General features: G+C 44.0%; 1 protein-coding gene across 1 annotated transcript in view; it reads right to left on the bottom strand.

Moving 5' to 3' along the window:
- Window positions 1–21,422, bottom strand: part of Kcnk13 (potassium two pore domain channel subfamily K member 13) — a gene marked incomplete at its 5' end in the record, with an annotated part of 91,625 nt that extends 70,203 nt beyond the window's left edge. The window contains one exon of the mRNA XM_033766731.1: window positions 21,179–21,422. Coding sequence (XP_033622622.1) covers window positions 21,179–21,422 — 244 coding nt within the window. The remainder of the gene's footprint in view (window positions 1–21,178) is intronic.
- Between the last annotated feature and the right edge of the window lies 1 nt (window position 21,423).

The following is a 21,423-nucleotide window of genomic DNA, read 5'->3' as shown; positions in this document are numbered from 1 at the left end:
CTTTTTTTTTTTTTTTTTAGTACTGGGGATTGAACTCGGGACCTCGAACTTGCAAGGCAGGTGGCAGAACCATTGAGCTAAATCCCTGGCCCTTCTCTTCCTTTTTATTCCACTCAGGCCACAAGATTGGTTGATGTCACCTACACCTAGGTTGGGTCTTCAACCTTTCAGCAAGTCAGTCATTCAGACACACCCAGAAGTGTGCTAAACCAACCAGCCAGGTATTTCTTATTCAAGTTGGCACCACAGTCAAATATTAGAAGGGGTTTAATGATAAGAGTTAAAATATAATATAGACCAAGGGTCAGGGATTTAGCTCAGTGGTTCCATCAATTGCCTTGCAAGTGCAAAGTCCAAGTTTGATCCCTGGTACCCCCCACCCAAAAAAATAGAACACAGCATTCAAGTTTTCAGTCCCTGCTTCTACTCAGAGTCTTTTCCTTAGCAGCCATGTTTATTTGGTTTGATCCAGGTCCCTAAGCATCATTTGATTAGACAAAGGATAAGCATCTGACCCACATTTGGCCAATCAGACATAGGAAGCCAAGAGGGAGAGTGAGAGGGTCTCAATATTTGGGATTAAGAAAGAGCAGGCAGCTGGGGCCGGGGATTTAGCTCAGTGGTTCCACCGCCTGCCTCAGAAGCACAAGGACCCAAGTTCGATCCCCGATACCAACAAAAAAGAAAAGAAAGAGTAGGCAATCATTACAAGTTGTTTCAACTGAAGAGATTAAAAAAAATCAAGTGCTGAAAGGGTCGTCACTGGAGCCAAGAGTGGCAAGAAGCAGAAAGCGAAAGTCAAAAAGTGACAGCCAAAATAAAGTAGACATAAAGAGTGAAGCCAAGGCAAGAGTTTGAGAAAAAGCTGTAGATCCCTGCTAGTCTGGGTTTATGACTCCTGTGAGCTCACTGGTCATCTGAGGTGACTTGAGTTAGAATCTGATCTGGTAAAGATGTAGGAAAAGGAAGCAAGTTAAGCAAGTGTTCCATTCTCTGGTGTTTCCCCTCAGAGATAAGAAAGGGAATCAGCTCTAATGTTAAAATGAGGCATTTTGTAGTTGCTTCACTTGTGCTATTTCAATTAAGCAACAATGACATTATCTTGTGCCCAGATCACTGTGCTTGAAGGCTGTTAGAAGAAACTGTCTTCTGAGGCTGTCACAGAAGAAGCCACTTCCTGAGGGCTGACTGGGGCTGCACTATGCGAGGTATAGGCTTACAGATATGAATGGCATGGCCCTCCTGGCTCCAAGTGGACAAAACCAGCCTGAAAAGCTGAAGCAGAAGTGTGACCTGATATAATAGAAAGAGGTGGCGAGGGTGGGGGAGAAGGCATCCACCAAGCCTCATTAAAATAAATCCCAATACAGAAAGCCAATTGTGGAGTAAACCAGTATTTCCAAATGCAGACACTCATGCGGTTACAAAGTGAGTCCAAGGCAATGCTGCTATCAAGAAAGATGAAGGCCTACATTCCAGAGGCCCATAAATGAGGATTTATCACAAACTGCTACCTATGGACAAGGAGACCTAGGTTCTCTGGGAGTAGGGATGGCTGGGATGCCACCTATTATGGCTTGTATCCTACCTAGATGTCGTCTCCCCAAATCCTCATGCACTCGTAGCTGGGGCTTTTGAGAGGTGGCTGATCACGGGTGTGTGATACTGGATTAAAGATGTGATAACTGGATTAGTCCACTATTGGTTTGGTGTGGTTCTGGATGTGGGTAATGAGAAGGCCCACCTTGGATGTTGGTGGCACCATTCAATAGGTTTGTATCCTGGATGGAAGGAAATGGAGAGGAAGGCTTGCTCTGCTGTGGACTGTTTCACCTCTGCCATGCTGCCCTGCCTTGGAGCCAGCCAACTACGGACTGAAACCTCTACAGACTGAGTTAAAATAAGCCTTCCCTCCTTTAACTTGTGTCAGGTATTCTGTCTCAGCAATGAGAAGAGTAACCAAGATACTGCTCTATGAAGCTGAGAGCCTATGATGTCCTTTTTAGGTGAATGGGACATGGGAAATCTTCACAGGGAACCTCAAACCATCCCGGACCCCATCTGCTCTCCATGGGGCCACTTCAGCCCTTTTACAACATTTCTGCCACATCCTACTTGGGGAAAAGACTGGGGAGCCGCAGAAGATAGCACCAAAAGCACCTGCCATGCTTCCTGACTTGCCTTAGATTTGCTTAGCTGCAAAGATAGCAGAGAAATCAAGGCTGGCCGGGGGTGGTGTTGGCTCATGCCTGTAATGCCAGCACTTAGGAGGTTGAGGTAGGAGAATGGCTATGAGTTCAAGGTCAGCTTAAATATACAAGACCCTGTATGTGTGTGGGGAGGGGTGAGTGATCAGAGCCATGGAACCAAATCCATCTTCATTGACAATACTGTGAATTGTCTTCACCAGGAGGTGAAGAACAAGACCAGTTCTATGCCATGTGTTTGGAGAGCTCTGTGCTCAGTGAAATTAATTAGCTCATGAGCTGGTCCAATGCTTGTGAAGACGACGGAGCAGTTCAGAAAAGGCCTGGGCTCTGGAGCCACTTGGTTCTGCCTTCCATTATGGGATGAGAAGCAAATTTCCTTAGTCTGTTTTCTCACAAGCAACATGGGGATGTGGTCATCTACCTGGGGGTCTCGTTGAGAAGATCAAGTGGTGTGATACACATAAATCAGGGCCTCTATGGCATCTGGCTCAGCAGATTAATTACTGTAACTGGGGTCCCTATTTGGGGTGTCTCCATACCCAGAGGCTTGGCAGATAATGCAAAATAGGTGCCTAGTAAATTATGGCTGTTTGAGTCCCTCTCCCCTTTTCTGAACATCATTATGCTTTTTTTCCTTAATGCTTCTATAAAGGGAAAGAAATGAAAACACTGGAGTCTTCGGACCACCCATGTCTTTTAAAAAAATGTTTATTGGCACATATTTATAGTACATAATGATCATATTCTGCAGGGAATTGGTACAGGTACATAACACATTTTAATTTTTTCCATCCTCTCTCCCTTTTTCCTTACCCTCTCCCTTCATTTCTTGGTTCCCTTCCCTCTTGCAAAAGATCTATCTCCCTATTTCTGATTATCTTTTATTTTGCTCTTTATATATTGGGTTTCTCATATAAGAGAAGCCATGCAATATTTAGGCTTATGTGTGTGATTTATTTCATTTAACATTATGGTCTCAAAGTGCATCCATTTTCCTACAAATGACTCAGATTTTTCTTTATGGCAGAGTAATACTCCACTGTGTATAAATCCCACATTTTCTTTATCCATTAATCTGTTGATGGACATATGGGTCATTTCCAAGATTTAGCTGTTGCTTTCCTCCTCCTCCTCCTCCTCCTCCTCCTTCTTCTTCTTCCTGGTACCAGGGATCAAACTCAGGACCTTGTGCTTGCAAGGCAGGCGGGGTGCCCCTGAGCTAAATCCTAGGCCCTGGGATTCAGCTACTATGAACTGTGCTGCTATAAACACGAGCATGCATGTGTCATGGTAACTCTTCAGAGGACCCACCCATATCTTACCAGCAGTTTTCCCACTTACTCAAAATGCTCCTTTGACTTCTGTCCTCCAACATCCCTTATCACCTGCCTGCCAACATTAAGTTTTATTCTTTCTTTGTAGCGGTACCTTTGCCACAGCTATGTTTAATAAACTACACTCACCATTGAAATCCCTCTCCTCTCTTCATTTAGCACACTGTTAGAAAGAGGAACCTGAGTAGGTAAACATAGTTTAACAGCGGGTCTCTGTTTCCCTCCCAAACAATGTGGGGGTGATTAAGGAGGAATCAGTAACATTGTCAGTACATATTTGCAGTATACAGTGATTACATTGGCACCTGTACATAACACCATCTCAATTCTTTTTTTACCCTCCCCCACTTCCATCCCCTTGGTATAGTGACTCACACCTGTAATCCCAGCACTCAGAAAGTTATAACCTGGGCTACACAGTAAGACCTTATCTCAAAAACAAAACAAAATAAAACAAAAAAACCCCAAAGTTTTGCTAGGTTGAACGTTCACAAAAAAGTATCTTCAACAATGGAGCTTTTTCCTAAATAAAACTGATTTTTTTTCCTCCCAGCTTACCCCACAAGCCTTGGCAATCTAAGACTCTCTCCTAAGCCCCTTCTCCAAACCTCACATTCCACCAAGAACATGATATTAAAAGGTCTAATACCTTTTATGGACCCTTAATGCTTATAAATAATGAGGAACTGAGGGTCAATCATTTTGGTGGGGTTGGAATCTCTATTTCAGGTTTAAGAGCAAGCCCTCCCCCAGTGTTACCCCAAATCAGCACGGACAGTATCCAGACCCGTGATGCTACAATGCTGTGTCAACTGCTTACTGTACAGGCCTTGATATATTTTTAATTACCATACTGAATTATTTCCTCAAAACCTGTCACTTTTCACCATTTCCAGTCAGTTGATCTTAAATTTCCCATAAGAAAACCTGCAGCCTGCCACAGAGTTCATGATTTTCTGGCTGATTCTCATTAATTAAATAGCCTAAGTAGAAAACCCTTTTTTTTTTTTTTTTTTTTTTTTAACTACTGACTTGGGAAGACCGGAGAGGAATCAACAAGAATGGAATAAAATCTCCATGTACCCCATTAGGAGAAATTTGGCTGCTTCATAATCCCACTGGAAGCAATTTTAAAAATTAACATCATTTGGGGTAACACCCTGCAACTCCTTCTGGAATTTTTAATAAAAAGCCAGGTCATAGATGACATGATTTGGTTCTTCTATCTCAAGGAGATGAGGAACCTCAGCACTTATAGGAAGGGACAGGATAAAAGTCAAACAACGAGGAACGGCAGGTGACAGCTGGAGGGGTTGGATCACAGAACAGAGGGAGCTCCTCCTCAGTGGCTGGCTGGCCCCTAGGAATCCAGCATAGCCAGATTTTCTATGTTGCTGTGGGTGATGGGGCCCCTGACAGATTTCTGTTTTTATGTACAACAAACAAAAAATTGGTCATGGCACGCACTAGTAAGGAAAAAGCAGTAAAGTTTAATGAAGTTTAATTGGGTGAAGGTACACTCAGAGTGAGTGGGCATGTGCTGGCAGAAAGGAAAATGGCATAAGCACCGAAGCCTTGGGTTTAAGAATTTTAAAATGTAGCCCCAAGTACAGGGCCCCTCCTACTGGGTCTTCCAGAGGATGACTGACAATGTGATTGACAGGGTACTGAGTCAGGCCAGCTGTTTCTATAATGATCATGCCTGTCATTTCCCATAATTCCCTCTGCTATAATTGGGTGTATGAGATGCAGTCCATATGCATGAACCTTTAATAAGCTCCAGGTCAAGAAAAGTTACTCTAGGTCTTGCCAGAGAGTCTGGCACGCATGTGTCTTGGTTTAGGACCTCAGAATTTTCTGGGGGGTGAGTCTTTGTTTTTCTTATCTTTGTGTCTGGGTAGCAGTCCTTACAACAAAGGTTGGGAGGCCAGGGATTTAGCTCAGTGGTTCCAGTGCCTGCTTCCCAAGCACAAAGACCCAAGTTCGATCCCAGGTACTAAAAAACAAACAAACAAACAAACAAAGGTTGGGGGTTGGCCCCAGGGCATTGTCCAGGTTCGGGTGGGAGGTCCCATGACTTGCACCGTACTATCTATACTACCCATACTCCTAAGGTTGACCTCAGGACCCTGCAACACCCAACACTCTTCTGAAAGGAAGAAACTTTGGCCTGCTATTGAGCAACAGGAGGGTTTCCAGTCCATTTCAAGTCAGAGTGATCAACCCTCTTCACTAACCACACAGAGCAGCAATGCAGGTTCCTTTTTCCTCTTTATCCAAAATTTGCCTGAGGCTGGTTCTCAATTCCTATTTTTTGTTCTAACAAAGCTCTGGCAGTGGAGGAGATCTATGGGTCCCTCCTCAGAAGGTTTTACAAGTCTCAAAACTAGGGAACAAATGAAGCCAGGTGTGACAGTGCACGCTGTAATCCCAGCACTGCAGGGACTGGAGGCAGGAAGAGCACGGCAAGTTTGAGGCCAGCCTGAACTACATAGCGAGACCTGGGCCTCAAAATTATAAAAACAAAGCAAAACAAAAAATAATCCCCCCCAAAAAAATTCCAGCACTGCAGGGACTGGAGGCAGGAAGAGCACGGCAAGTTTGAGGCCAGCCTGAACTACATAAATTATAAAAACAAAGCAAAACAAAAAATAATCCCCCCAAAAAAAAGTCCTCTCAACAAAACAAAAAAATAGAACTAATGTGTAATATATGCTTCATTATTAAATCATAAACCAGTAAAATCAGGTCTAATAAGTTCTACGATTCAAAAGTGGTATTGCAAATGGATGATGGTGTCTGCCACAGTTGTAGAGTGAGGGGAACAGATCTGTGACTTCCACAGGTGACAAAGCTACCAATGCTGTTCAACTTACATCTGGGTGACTGCCTCACTCATTATGAAGGAAATGCTACAGGTCAGAGGTTAGCAATATGTCACATAAAATGGGGTTATTTTCCCATCCAAATATACAGTTTCCTTGAATTCTATCTGGGCCTAAATTAAGAATTGCTATAGTGCAGTACAGCATGTAGTAGGGATTTAATAAATTCCAACTGCCCAAACTGAACTTTATATTTGACATGGGGTGGGTGCTGGGTGTGGTTCTAAGCACTAAGGAGGGTGGGGGGAGGGCGAGAGGGAAGAGGAGAGAGAGAAACATCTTCCTTATTATACAGCCTGGCAGCCCAGTGTCTTCAAAAGAATAGCCTGCAAAAATTAATCATCGGTGTTTTAGTTACTTTCTCATTGCTGTTACAAAATATCTGATACTCACAAGTTAAAAGAGGAAAGGTTTGTTTTAGTTCACAGTCCATAGTCAGCTGGCTATGCAGGGCGTCGTGGCAGAGATATGGCAGAGCAGAAACAGACCATGGCAGGGCAAACAGGAAGCAGCAAGTATCAAGCCTTCCTTTTCCTTTTGTTCCACTCAAGTCACAAGCCTATTGGTTAGTGGCACCCACATCCACGGAGGGCTTCCCATTTATCTACACCCAGAACTATGGTAAACCAATTAACTGGTAGACTAATCTAGTCATTGCATACCCTTAATCCATAGCTACATGTCCTAGATCAGTGATGGCAAACCTTTTAGAAATGAGAGCCCAAACCACAAACCAAAACTCACTTATTTATTGCAAAGTGCCAACACTGCAATTAAACCTGAATACTGAAGTTTTAGCTTAGAAAAAAATTCATACATTAATATCTTTTGTTTTAAAACAAAAGCACATAACAGGCATGACAAAGATTTGCAGCCACTGCCCTAGATCCTGCCACCTCTGAAAAGCCCCTCCTACTGGTATATGAGGCTTTGGGGGAACATCTAGATACAAGCCATAACAATCAGTAATGTCATACACAAATACATTGATGGCAAATATATATACAGATCTAGGGCCATGGGTTTTATTTCCATTTCTACTAAAACTCTGACAATCTCAGGGGCTGCCCCCCCCATTTAAATCATGGTTGAACAAAGTTTTAAATAAAAGTTCCACCACTTATAAGTTGTATAACTTCTGGTAAACTAACCACTGTGCTTCCACTTTCCCACTCACCGAATGGGAGAATACTAGTTGTGATTTACAGGATCAAATATGATCTATGTAGAATACTAAATATAGGATCAAGGAAGAGGAAGAACAGTCAGTTGTGAGAATAAGGTTCTTGCAAATTGGCTAAGAGAACATTTAAATTAAAAAATTTCCAGTACCTATACATATTTACAATTTAAAAATTTGCTTTATAGGACTGTTGTTTTAGCAGATAATTAAAAATAATTTTTACATCCTACATCAGGAAGACTTACATTATTGAATATCTATACTGAATCTAAGACTGATTTAATATCTAACAATTAATTAATGCAATAATATACTATAGCAATAGCACAAAAGACAAAACTACAATAGATACATGAAAAGAATTTGAGAAAACATGAACATCCCTTTGTGATTTAAAACACTTAACAAACTAGAAATAGAAAAGAATTTCCCTAATCTAATACAGGCTATCTACAACACTGACACCAAACTCCATGGTGAAAGTCTAAAACTTCTAAGATCAGAAATAAGGTTAAGAAGTCCATTCTCACAGCTTCAATTTATCATTGCACTAATAATTCTAGCCAGATACAAAATAAAAGGTATCCTTTTCCAGAATGGAAACAAGGAATTAAAACTATCCATAGGTGCTCAAATGCCTATAATCCCAATGCAAGGAGGCAAGAGCTTGGGGAATTCCAAACCAGCCTGGACTACGCAGCAAGACCCTATCCCAGAAACCCAACCAACCAACCAACCAGCCAGCCAGCCACCCAATCAAGAAACAAACAGCAAGAATTGAAAAACCAAAACCAAACCAAGCAAAACACCAAAAGCTATATGATCCTGTACAGAAAATCTTAAGGAATCCACTAAAACATGACTAGAACTAAAATGTGAATGCAGCATCATCACAGAATAAAATATCAATTCTATTTCTATACACTTAAATAATAAACAATGAAAAAGTAAAATTAAGAAAAATTCATTTACAACAGCATTAACATGTTCACAACAGTGCTGTCATTCATATGTCCCATGATTAGGCAGCTTGAACGACCAGTGACACATGTACGACTGTCCCATGGCTGGCTTTTGTATATAAAGAACCATGTATTGTTTGGAGGAATGCGTGCATATGTAAGTTCACATGTTCCTATATGAAGAGAAACATTCTGGAGCTTATCAGTGGTTACTTCGGGAGGGTATGCTGCAGCCTGGGTCTGAGATGCGCTAAATGTGAAGTGGGCCTGGTGAGGTCATTTGGAAAAAAAATTGGGGCGGGGGGTACCAGGGATTGAACTCAGGACCTTGCACTTGTGAGGCAGGTGGAAGAACCACTGAGCTAAATCCCCGGCCCTGAAAATGTATTCAAATGTACTGGAGAGGAAAGGATGCTGGCCATTAACCTTGTGGCCACTGTCCTCTCTTTTTAGTGACTGGCTTTTACCCTGCAGAGTAGACTTCTTTTCCTACCTTAATTGGCCCACACCCACTCTGTGGAGCATGTTTCTTTTCCTACCTTTAGTAAATGTTAAACCTCATTACCTTTTGCACATGTATTGACCAATTTTTTGTTCCAGACAAGAATCTGGCTCTAGAAGGGCCCCACAGGACCTCATGACTCTGGTAACAAACAGGGGCACCCCAGACAGGGATCAGGGGTGCTGCCAAACATCCTATAATGCATAGGAAACCTGACAACAAAAAGACACTGGCCCCAAACCTCAGTGATGCCAAAGTGAAGAGATCCTGCCTCGAGGCCTCAGAACCTTTAAGGAACTGGCTGTGGGCAGGTGAGGTTTTCAGGATGGGGCCGAAAAGATTAGAATTTTCTTGGGGCATCAGGAAATCCAAAGGAAAATCCTAGGCACTCCAGGAGGGGAGGAGGGGTGTCCTAGACCCCAGCCGGTGGCTGGTGATACAAAGAAGAGAGGAGAGGAGGTTTTATTATCGTCACCATGAAAAGGATGATGATTATAGGCAGCAAACATGAGGCTGATCCTGTCCTACCACAACTCAGCTTACCCGAGATATCTCCAAGTCTCTGAACCTTGCCCCTGAGCTCCAGGTATTTTTTTTCCCCTCTAAAATATTTCTCTAGCACTTCCATCCAGGATCCCCAAAGTTCCCTAAGTTCAGCACTTTCAAAACTCAACTCAGGATCTCCCTGACCGTCCCTGATTGGTATTTTATTTCTGATGACAACAGCACTCCCCCCAAGTGACCCACACTCGCCTGTGTGGGTTCTACCCTTCCCCTTCCTCCCATCTGCCAAGAATCCTTTGCCTTTGGAAACCACTTCCTTCTTCCCTGTCGACTGCACCCTCCCTTCTCTGCCCATACACGGTGCAGACACAACCCCCATCTCTGCAGGCTTTGCTGCTAATGGCTCATCCTGGAGACACCTAGTGCCTTGGGTCCCTCCACCCCCGGCCACAGGTAAGTGACTGGTGCGGGAGCATAAAAGCCCAGGTGCTTGGTCTCAAGGTAGGACAAATTCGAAGTGTCATTTATGCTCCAGAGTTCCATAAAATAACCTCTTATTTGACTTTTCCCCTTTCCCCTTGTTCTCTTGCTAGTCTTGTCTGGGTCCACTTCCTTAATAAATCAGTTGACCCCAAGCCCTTAGCTCACTGTCTGCTTTTTAGAGAAACTGACCTAAGACCGGAAAGGAAAGGAATATGCCCTCCCTTTCCTTTTCCTCTACCCTACTAAAGTGTGGATGTGATGGCCAGCTCTCTGGCAGCCATAGTGAACTCTGAGGATTAAGGCAACACCACAGAACAGAAGAGGCCAGACCCCTGGCTGACTTGGTGCTGTTACCACAGCAACCCTGACATGTTTCCAGGCAGTGCTCACCTCTTTCCTGACATAAAATAAAACCTCATGTGCTTTCACCACCACTTTTCAGATTTGAATGTGAAATAGGATATTAGAAATAAAGACACTGCAGACAGGAGATAAGGAAAATAGTAATATAAAAATTGTACACTTAAAAAAAACTGTAGCTTCAGGACAAAGTTGCTCAGGGTTACAAACACTTTTTTCCTATCTTGTGTAACAAGTAGGAAGCAGAGCACCACGACGGGAGGAGGAGGAAGGCATACATGCCACGCACTGGTTTTGTCCTGCTTTGGAACTAGCCAACCACAGACTGAAACCTCTACAAACCGCGAGCCTAACGAACCGCTCCTCCTTGAAGCTGTGGATGTCCAGTATGGGACCTCAGTGATGGGAAAGTAACGAAGACACCCAGCGGCTTTTTCCAATCAGACCCTGGGCCCCATGCCCTCCAGGAATATTTTCCTAACTAAAGAACTGAGAATTCACCCTGCATCACCCCATGAAATGCTCTCAGTATCTCCCAGGTACCTGACTGAAGTTCACCCCTGTGTTCAAAGAATCACTTTCACACATTTCTTTTTCTCCCTCCCTTTCTCCTTTCCTGCCCTCCTTCCTTTTGTGGTACTGGGTACATGACCTAAGGACACTCTTTGAGCTACAACCTCAGCCCTTTTCTAATTTTTTAAATCTTGAGACAGGGTCTTGCTAAATTTCCTAGGTGGGACTTGAACTTGGGATCTCCCTGCCTTGGCTTCCAAGGGAAGATGGGATTACAGGAGTGTATCACAGTTCCCAGCCATGAGTTTCTTTACATATCTGTTACTACAGGGCCACAGACTCTGAAGCAAAAGGTCAAAACAAACAAAACCAAACCCTCTCCCAATACAGTAGCTTGAGAAACAGTAGAGCATGCCTGTTTCACAAGCCAAAATAGAACACCTGAAGCAGCACGTATCAACAGCCAGGACTAACAACACAGGTCCTACTGAGGGAAATGCCAAATGTAGCATAGGTCTAGCTTTTACATTTTGAGCCCTTCAAATAAAGGTCTCTATATTCTGTTGTTGGTGGAGATTGTGGGGGCTTATAGGAAACACGCCTGGAAACTGCAAAGGGAAATGAGCTGGCCTTACTAATGAGCCGGATTGAATGAAGAAAATCTTCTCAGAGAAAAGAGAGATAAGAACCATCAAGAACTGTCACATCTGTTACATGACAGGAAAGAACTACAGCAAGAGAGGAGCAAAGAGAAACTCCTGCTGTTTAGACACAGGCCCTTCAAACGCATTCACTAAAACAGTCTACAAACAGCACTCAGATTACATATATGAAGCTGATCCCAGGGCCTCTGCACCGAGCTACAGCCTCAGCCCTTTTTATTTTATTATATTTTATTTTTTTGGTGTTTTGAAACAGGGTCTCACTGTATAGTTGAGACTGACCTGGAACTCACTATGTAGCCCAGGCTGGTCTCGAACTCACAGCGATCCTCCTGCCTCAGCCTTTGGAGTGCCGGGATTACAGGCGTGTGCCACCACACCCAGCCAGCCCTTTTTATTTATTTATTTTGAGACAGAGTCTTGCTAAGTGGCTAGGTTTTCCAAGCTGGGCTAGAACTTGTAATCCTTCTGCCTTGCCTTCTAGAATGTTGGGCTTACAGGTATGTGCCACCCTGCCCAGCACTACACAGTATTGCCCTTACCCTCTCTTGCTTTTTTTTTTTTTTTTTGGTACTGGGAATTGAACTCAGGGCCTTGCACTTGCTAGGCAGGTGCTGTGTCACTGAGCTACATCCCTGGCCCTTGCCCTTACCTTCTGTTTCAATAGCATCACCCTAATAGTGTTCGGCATGGCACCAAGCTGCCAGGCAGGCAAGAGGGTGGGAGGAACAACACAACACAGTTCTGGCCAACGAGCTCTAAGTGGAAGTCAGGGCTTCAGAGAAAGTTATTTCAGCTCAGCCGACACATCCCTTTGCCTCTTTCTCCGTCTCCCCATCTTGATGGTGGTCATGATTCCTGGAGCTCCAAGGACTGGGAGCAAGCTGCTGTGTAAGCAAGCCACACACATCACAGGGACAGAAGGGCTGTGACACTGGTGGCCTCATGGGATTCGTGTGGACCTCTGCCCTTGTGATCTGAGAAGAGTTCATTTCCACGGGCATAAGCCACTCACTGTTCCTGGGGTTTTCAAGCAGCCCAGCACAATCTGCAACTGACATATTTGTCTTCTTTTCTGGTACTGGGAATTGGACTCAGGGCCTTGTACTCACCAAGCAGGCACTGCACTGCTGAGCTACTTCCCAGGCTAGTCATTTCTTTTGTAATTACTAAGACAAAAGAAACAGCACTGTAGGCAACAAACAGAAGCAATGGAGGCTGTGGATGTGGGCTCGGGCATCACAGAAACCCTAGGCATACAGCGCTGAAGAAGCAAGAAATGAATGGACAGTTGCTTCTCCCTTTCTCCCTCTACTCAGAGCTAAGTGGTGCATTATTTTCAGACCCACATAGGAAAAGCAACTTTCCTGAAGCTAAATTTCCTTGATTTTACTTTCTGTTTGAAAGCAGAAACAAATCTTCCAACAATCCTATGGTGTGAAGTAAAAGATCTACCAAAGCCCAAAGGTCTAGATGCAGAAGGAAGTGGAAATGCATATGCAAAGACCAAAAAGGCAAGTCCTGAAGACCAGTGCAGAAAAGGTTAGGGAGGGAATGGGCTCGTGGCTATTATGTGGGATGATACAAGGTAGCTTCCAAGGGTGTAAATGTGTCACTTCCAGGGAGTAAGATACAGGAAGATCAGGGAAGCAGGAGGTCAGAGGGAATGAGTTGAGCCCAAAGATGAAAGGTTCCATATCATCCAGAAAGGGAATCTCTGTTTTATTTATAAAATAAATATGAAAATATCTGGCTTCCATCCTCAGGTAGTTTAGATAAGATTGTCTTCTCGATCACATATAAAATGACAAAAAGAATACCTAACCCACTGTGGTGGATTGATTAATGGTCAACTTGTGACGCCCAGCTGAACTGAATCAGTGTGGTTTGGGTGTGGAAGACCCACCTGAGGACTGTTGCCAACAGCCATAAAAAGTGAACTAGAGGGGAAGATCAGGGGCTGCTGATTTTCTAGCTTGCTGTGGTTGGTTTTCCTGATGCCAACTTGGTCGTTCTTGTTGGAGGAGAAGCTTGGGGCCTTGCAGTCACTGGGGATGGCTTCTGTTCTCATCAGAGAAGCTCTGACCATGGCTTAAGCATCGCTTCCTGGCTCCGCTGTGGATCCCTCAGCCTGGTGGCACAAATTCTTCATCTCACTGGTGCAGGTTTTCTGGCTTCCACCTCTGGCTTTGGGGCCCGCTAGGAGCAAATCCTCAATACGGACAAGCACGAGACATTGCTGTGGGCTCTAGGCCACTGGCTGGACTTGTGTGAGACACTGTCATAGGATCCAGGCCCTTGGCTGGGTTGCTTAGGCCTCTAGTGTGTGACTAATCTCTTGCACACCTCTCTATTTGACTTTTGGGGCAAATACCATAAATAATCCTATAAATTATGTGTCCTACATTAAATGCATTCCCTTGCCAAACCCCTGACTACAACTCCCACCATAACAGAAACACAGCATTGAAAAGAAAAATAAGGAAATTAGAGAATGAAGGAGAGTAACATAAATAAAACCTAATAGTAAATGCACCAAACTTCTCTACACAAAGGAAAGTCTAACGCTAGCTAAAAGCACAAACACAAAAATATGTTAAGTGGTTACTTAAAAATACTAAAAAATACAACTAGAGAGATGGTCTAAAAGTCAGCAAATATCTAATACCATGTACATGCTTAGTAATATCTATGTTTAAAAATAGATGTTTGTGCTGGGCACAGAGGTATATGCCTGTGATCCTAGCTCCTCAGGAGGCTGAGGCAGGAGGGTCACAAGTTCAAGGCCAGCCTGGGCAACTTAGTGAGCCCCTACCTTAAATTAGAAAATAAAAAAAGGTGTATCTCAGGGTTTTCCCAGCATTCATGAGCCCCTGGGTTCAATCCCCAGTACTGATAAAAAATATATCAGCACATAAAGCATGAAGAATAAAAGTAACATTAGAAATATAATAAAATTTATGAAAGTGGCAAAGCCACAACACTGAACTTATATGCTCTAAAAAAATGGTAAAATATTATTTTGGGTTTGTTTGCTAGTTTTGGAGGGTGGTGTGAATGATATATCCTCCAGTTACAAAATTCTCTAACATTAGAGATAAACCAGCTGAAATACATACATATACATATACATATACATATATATATATACACTAGAGTACAAAGAAATTCTCAAGTAATAGAAAAGGAAATTGTGCAACATGCACATTCTAAATCATTATGTGACAATTTTAGCAATATATCAAATCATAATTATATAGTCTACCTTTTAAAAAGAAGTTCTTTTCAATAAAATTTGAGATGAGCTTAAGTGCAAAGAGAGAGTATGTGAGAATATTTATCTTAACCATGGAGGGGGCCTGAATTTATGAAAAACTAGGAAAAAACCCTGCCAGTCAGAGGAGTGTTTTTATACACCCCCCCCACACCAGTCGGGCCAATAAAAGATAGTTGACTATAGGGCCAAGGATTTGGCTCAGTGGCACTGCGCCTGCCTTGCAAGTGGGAGGTCCTGACTTTGATTCCTGGTACCGAAGAAAAAAGATAGTTGGCTATGATATTCATCCTATTATAAAGATTTGTGTTATCTGGGGATTTTTTGGGTAAGAATTTCTTCTTGGTTTACATCTTGTTCTCTGAGTAACCACTGTGAAGAGAACAATTCTTCTTATTATTATTTGATTTACCACAGAAAAAATCATAGTCTCCCTGAAATAGTTTGAAAACCACTGCCCTGGTTGATGAGTAGGATCAACACCACTGTTACAGTCATCAGCTGCTTAATACAAGGGAAGACCCAAGACAGATAACCTTGGTGCCATCTTCTGCAGAGCTTACAGACAAAGCCATGAAGAGAAGACTGGAGATTAAGATCCAGGGCAGGCCTCCCAAGTTGTTATGGTGCTGGGACGGATGTTGCAAGTATGAGGGGCCCATGAAACACAAGGATGGAAGGTGTGAGCTACCATCTACATAGCCTCCTGGGAGAGAAGAGGACACTACTCAAGCCCGGTCCTGTGGTAGAACGGAGCTGATGCGATCACAAGTCTCCCCTGGGAGTCTGCTGGCCAGACTACTCCTGTCTTCTTATTCTCACAGGGCGCCTAAGGACCACCACACCTGGAGAGAGAGGTCACGGCGTCTTTGATTAGTAATTCTTCCCACAAGTGGCAAAGGAAAGAAAAGCAAGGCAGCAACGTTTCCAGTGCCAGCTATGAAGAGATGGCCACGTTACCTCCAGCTGGATAACTTCAGACAATGCATGGAAGCTCTGAGCCTTGGAACCTCTGCTTGCGACAGGAGAACCTTAATAGCACCTACTCTATAGAGTTTTTAGAACCATTAAACACATGTAAAGATCTGTATTGAGTCTGGCCTGCAGTGAACATGCAATAAGTTTCATAGGTTTTATTATACACAATACTAAAAACATCCTATATACCCACCAAGTAAAAATATTTGAGGATAAACAATTTTACATTAATATAAACACGTGAAAGTCTTAGAAAATATATAGGAAACAATATAAAAGGAAAGGAAAAACAGGACAGTGTGTATTTGGGGATGACTGTATCATGTGTAACCATGACAACAGGAAGACTTAAGAGGCTACAACTGTCCCTATTCAATTAAGAAATGTGTGAGTGCACAGTGAACAATTAACATGGGTGCTTTACCCTCGGGGTGACCACGGGTCCTACATGAAGAGGTACTTGCATGAACTGTGTTGCTACTAAGAAAGAAGAGTCAGGGCTTCCTGTCCCTCTCACTCCCCAGGGAAGAAGCCCAGAGCTCACAGGTGATCCAAGCTTCTAACTGGGGACTTGAACTCCTCAGACTCAACTGATCACCATAGCGTGGCTTTAAAGTTAGACTGCCACGCCCGTGGAGCCCGGCATGATGGCGCATGCCTGCAATCCCAGCCCTCAGAAGGCTGATGTAGAACGATTGTATGTTTGAAGGCAGCCTGATCTATGTAGGAATCACATAATTAAACCAAGCCAGGAGTCTCAAAGTGGACAATCTGAGCTTTTCCATGAAATTTTACAAGATGGATCTCAAGAGGAATGGCCCTCTTGTCCCACCTTGAGTGAACGCAAACCCTCCTCAGCCCTTCTCTCTGTCCCTTATTTCCCAGAACTCTGTGTTGGTCCTCAGCTAGGGTTCTAAAATACATCTGCTACTGTGCATATGGAAAAATACAGTAAAGTGATTTGAAAACTACAGCTGTGACTGGAAATGTAGAGCAGCTGGAAAAATACTAAACAAAACTTGCACTCTGTAAGATGTCGATAGAAAAAAGATTTTCTGAACACAAAGATAATGCAGGAAAGTGCAAGAAAAAGACTGAAAGGTAAAAATAAATATATGAGAAATATTTCTCTTTCTAAATGATAACAAACACTGAACAGAAAACAAAGCACAAAATGCATGATACTAACATTTTGCCTTTGGGTGAGGGGCTAAAATCCTTCAAATATAAAGCACACAATGCGCTAACACACCATCCTGCTTCCGATAGAAAAATGGGAAAGAATTAACTAGTTGATTCAGAGATGAATTTTTAAAAGATAGATATTTAAAGTACCTTTCATATTTAAAAATCAGTCAACTTGGGCATAAACAAAAGAAATTTTAATTATGATTCACTTGTACTTAATTACAACCATATGTTCATCTGTTAATAGTAGTAAGGAAAGCAGCAAGAAACAAAACACATTGTAATGGTCTTTAGGATGCATCTTTTAGCAACATTTTAGTATTTCCAAAATTGAGATGCATCTCATACTGCTGTGTCAGAATTTAACTGGCAGCTTTTCTTACCTAATGGCACAATAAAATGGCACTTTCAGTTCAATAGAATATACCAGAAGGTTAACAGTGATTCTTGCTGCATGGTAGAATTATGCGGGTGATTTTCTACTTTCTTACACTTGTCCATATGGTGTGGTTTTGTCTCCTATGAAACTCCTGTTAGAGTTTGTGAGGTATGAAAAGGTGTAAACTTAATCTGACTATGCTTCTGAGAGGGGGTCTGGGAAGAGATCAGGATTAGATAAAATCATCAGGGTGGGGCCCCCACAACTGAATCCTAGTGGTTTTATGAACGAGATCAGGAGAAACAGACACATTTGCTTGTCTTTTGCTACACGACAGATACTCTGTACCCAGGAGGATTCTGCCAGCAGGAGGCCATCACTAGATATGGACCCTTGATTAAGAAGTAGAAATGTGAACCAAAGTGCTACTGTGTCATTAGCACTAGAAAATGGACTAAGTTGCCAACCAGTCTTCTAAATGAACATATTTCTTTTATCATCAAACACTAAACAAAACTTGGTTCTAATTCTGAGTCTGCCACTTTAGAATTGTTAGTTTTGCAAGATGTTTATATCCTCTACATCCCAGTTTCTATATTTGTAAGATGAAATTAAGGACTTCCCTGCCTGCCTCATAAGGTTTGCACAAATACTTTGCAAAACATAATGTGCCAGTTGCTGTGTGATTCAAATCTTGACACATGTGAAACACCCATTAGCAGTGATGGGATGTTTTTTTTTCAATTTTTGAATGGCCGTTCATCTTGGATGTTTATAACTTGGTATTGTAAAACAGTGATTCTCAATTTTTTATTGCATAGGCCAAATAAAATTTGCTTTCAAAAGCTCTTTCCCTAGCCTTGTGTCCACATGGAAAAAACAGATTCCCCAAAACCATATATCCAGTTCAGTGTCACCCAGATTACACACAGAGGGAGCCAAGTCGCACACCTGCCAGCCAGCTCTGAGCCCCTGAGAACCTCTTGCGGCAGAGCTACCCAACTGCTCATCGTGAGCCACACCCAGGCTCAAATGGACACGAACAGGATTGCTTTTGTTCAATTAAAATGAATACAACTCTTGTTGAAAATCTGCTCACATACACTGAATGGTAACCACAAGGCAGGACAGGGCAGCTGTGCATATGAGCTTCTCAGATGCTCATAAGTATCTCATCAGCCCAATCCCAGCACAGCCTGAATCTGGATAATGCTTGATTAACTTGCCCCTTGGTACACTTGACTTCCGGCTGGCAAGGAAGCTACCAAGGCAGTAGATGAACAATCTCCTTTCCCTCACAGCCTGGGCACTTGTCTATGTGGAAAGCATAGGGGCCCTGACTTAGTCAGCAACATGAAGGCTGAGAAGCTGGAGTCTGGAGGGTTCTTATCTTGTGGATCTCCACCTTTCAGCTATTGTGAATACGGCTATGAACACAGGTATACAAATGGCTGTTGGAATAACTAATGAAAAACAGTTAAGTGCTGTTGTAATAGTAATAAGTGAAATAATTCAAAAAGCAAATTTTAAGAATGAGGAAGTAAAAATAATACTACGCTTTGTTCTTTTTAATGTTTGTTCTTTCACACAAACTCACTGTCCCTCGAAAGAAGCCCAGAAGGGCAGGTTTAAGAGAGGCACGGGCAGGAGGTGGGCAGGAGGTAGGCAGGACTAATGGTTAGCCAACAGCTACAGTGTGCCAGATTCCTCTCCTGAAGGACAGGACTCAAAGGGGTTAAGAAAGTTGGCCAAGTTACTGAGGTAGGACCCAATGTTCCAACTCCAGGCTCTGTGACCACGTTTTGTTCTACTCTACCTGGTACATTATCGTATTTGCAGCTCAAAAGCCAGTGTCCCTACATGACCACTGGCCCATGGCCTTCTCAATTTCCATGGCCGTGATGGTCGCCAGTTCACACAGACCCTGCTCCTTCCTACCTCCACATCTACAGAGAGCACCAAGAAGTGGTTTGTAGGGGGCAGGATTCAGTCCTTGGAATCTTCCATCAAGATTAGCTCAAATATAATTTAGTAAAAAAAAAAAAATCCTGTACTTGCTGAGCAAAACACAGCAGACTCAAGCACCAAAGCAACACCTCTTAATCACTGTCCACCCCAACCCTCCTCTAGTAGAAACTCTAGAGCCGTCTACTGGGTCGTGGGAGGTGACATGAAGAGGGATTTGTGGAACACTCCTTAAGAGAGGCCAGCAGAGACTGGGCTGGGGGTGGGAACCCTGGGGGACACTCCTCCTCCTCTTTTATTTCCTGCGGTTTCTGGGGCTTCTCATCATCACTGAGACTACTCTGAGATTTTCTTGCCAGTTACCCAGTTATCTGTGGTATCATCATGGCCCACTGTTGGGCAGGGACACCTGGTTGGGATGAGGGTTGTGATTGGGACCACTGCATACAGAGCACTTCAGATAAAGCCCGCCTGTCTGCAATCATGCCAGTCCTCCCTGTCTGAAGCCAGGGGTACCTAGGTTAGCCTTGGGAAGTCTTACCTGATGAATAAAGCCTGGGGGTGGCCCTTGCTACCTGCTGCACCCTCCCTGGCAGATCGACAGATCAGGTACAGAACACGGATAAGTAGGAGCCTCAAGGAGGTTCTCCTTGTCACCCACCTCCCTGCCAAGCCCTTCTCCAGAGCACAGGGGTCTCAACTACAGAGCACCCAGCACAACTCCTTAGTACCATGGGTGGTGGTGGCTGCTGCTGCTCCAAGCCTTTTCGCTGCTCCTTGTGCTCTGGTAGAGGCAAGCCACTTCCTTTCCTTCTGCATAAACTTCCATCCTATCACCACCCCAGACTCCATTCTGCCTAGCATTTCTACCGCGTGTCCCCAACCCCTTATCACTATGCTTCAAGGTGAACAGTCAGTCTTAAAGGATGTAGTGCACACACATGCATAAGCACCATTGCTTCCCTTCTGGAGAATAAAGGCATAATTGAAGGTAACCAGGCTACATTCTTGCTCAGAATTCTCAATGGCTCTCAATGCCTCCTGATACGTTCTAACCCCTAAATCTGACAGTAAAGTTCCCTCTCAATTAGACAGCAGACCTTCCTAGCTTTATTTCTTTCCACTGCTCCAAGGAGATCAGCCAGTTCATGGCCTCACGTGCAATTCTCCCCTATTCCAAAGTGCAAATCAGCTTTAGGCCCAAATAACATCAAACACTAACGAGTTCAGCCCAAGGGTCGCTCCCCCCGCCCGCCGCCCCCGTTCTTCCCAGCAGGAAACATTTTTCCACCCTTCACAGCCTCATTCACACTTTGGCCTCCTTACTTTCCATCTGGAATTCTGTCTGAGTTTCTCTAAGTCTGAAGTCAGGGACGGAGTTTCGTTAAACGGGGGTTTTCCCTCTGACCAGTGGCTATGCGCAGTTCTTAATAAAATGTCCATCGCAAGCCCTCTCCCTAGAATTCACGAACTCGGTCCTGTCTCCATAATCAGACTGAAAATCTCTAGAGCAGAGCCTTCTCCGATTTAAGGATCACTCAAATCCCCTGGGAGTGGGGGAAAGGCACCTCTGACTCAGGAGGCCTGCGGAGGGGCTTCCTTACACTGCTCCCTAAGGAGCTCACAGGTGCCGCAGTCCATGGTCCACGGTTAGGGTAGCAGGAAGGCACTAACACCTGTTGATCAGGTAGCAGACAGCTCACCTGGCGGGACCGGCAGGGCGCCCCGTGGATAAACGGAGACCGAGAGGCTCGCTCCTGCCCAGCCGGGAAAGTGGAGGCCACCGGCTCACTTACCTATGGTGGACACGACGGTGCCCACGAAGTAGAAGGCGCCGGTGAAGTCCCAGCGCGGGCGGACGTTGTCCATGCGGATGCCGGCCCTGGTGGCTTCCTCATAGTGGCGGAGGAAACCGCGCAGCTCCTCGCGGCTCAGGTTGTGGCTGCGGCTGAAGTTGGCCAGGCGCTCCTCCCAGCGCTGTTTGGCCTGGCGCTCGTGCGCCAGCTCCAGCGCGGAGAAGACCGCGGCGCCGCCCAGGAGG

The sequence above is a fragment of the Fukomys damarensis genome, unplaced genomic scaffold, assembly GCF_012274545.1.
Source record: "Fukomys damarensis isolate Sample0158 unplaced genomic scaffold, DMR_v1.0_HiC HiC_scaffold_21, whole genome shotgun sequence".
In the NCBI taxonomy this organism is placed as follows: Eukaryota; Metazoa; Chordata; class Mammalia; order Rodentia; family Bathyergidae; genus Fukomys; species Fukomys damarensis.
Note: the sequence above shows the minus strand (reverse complement) of the source record. Positions and strands in the feature narration are given on the sequence as shown.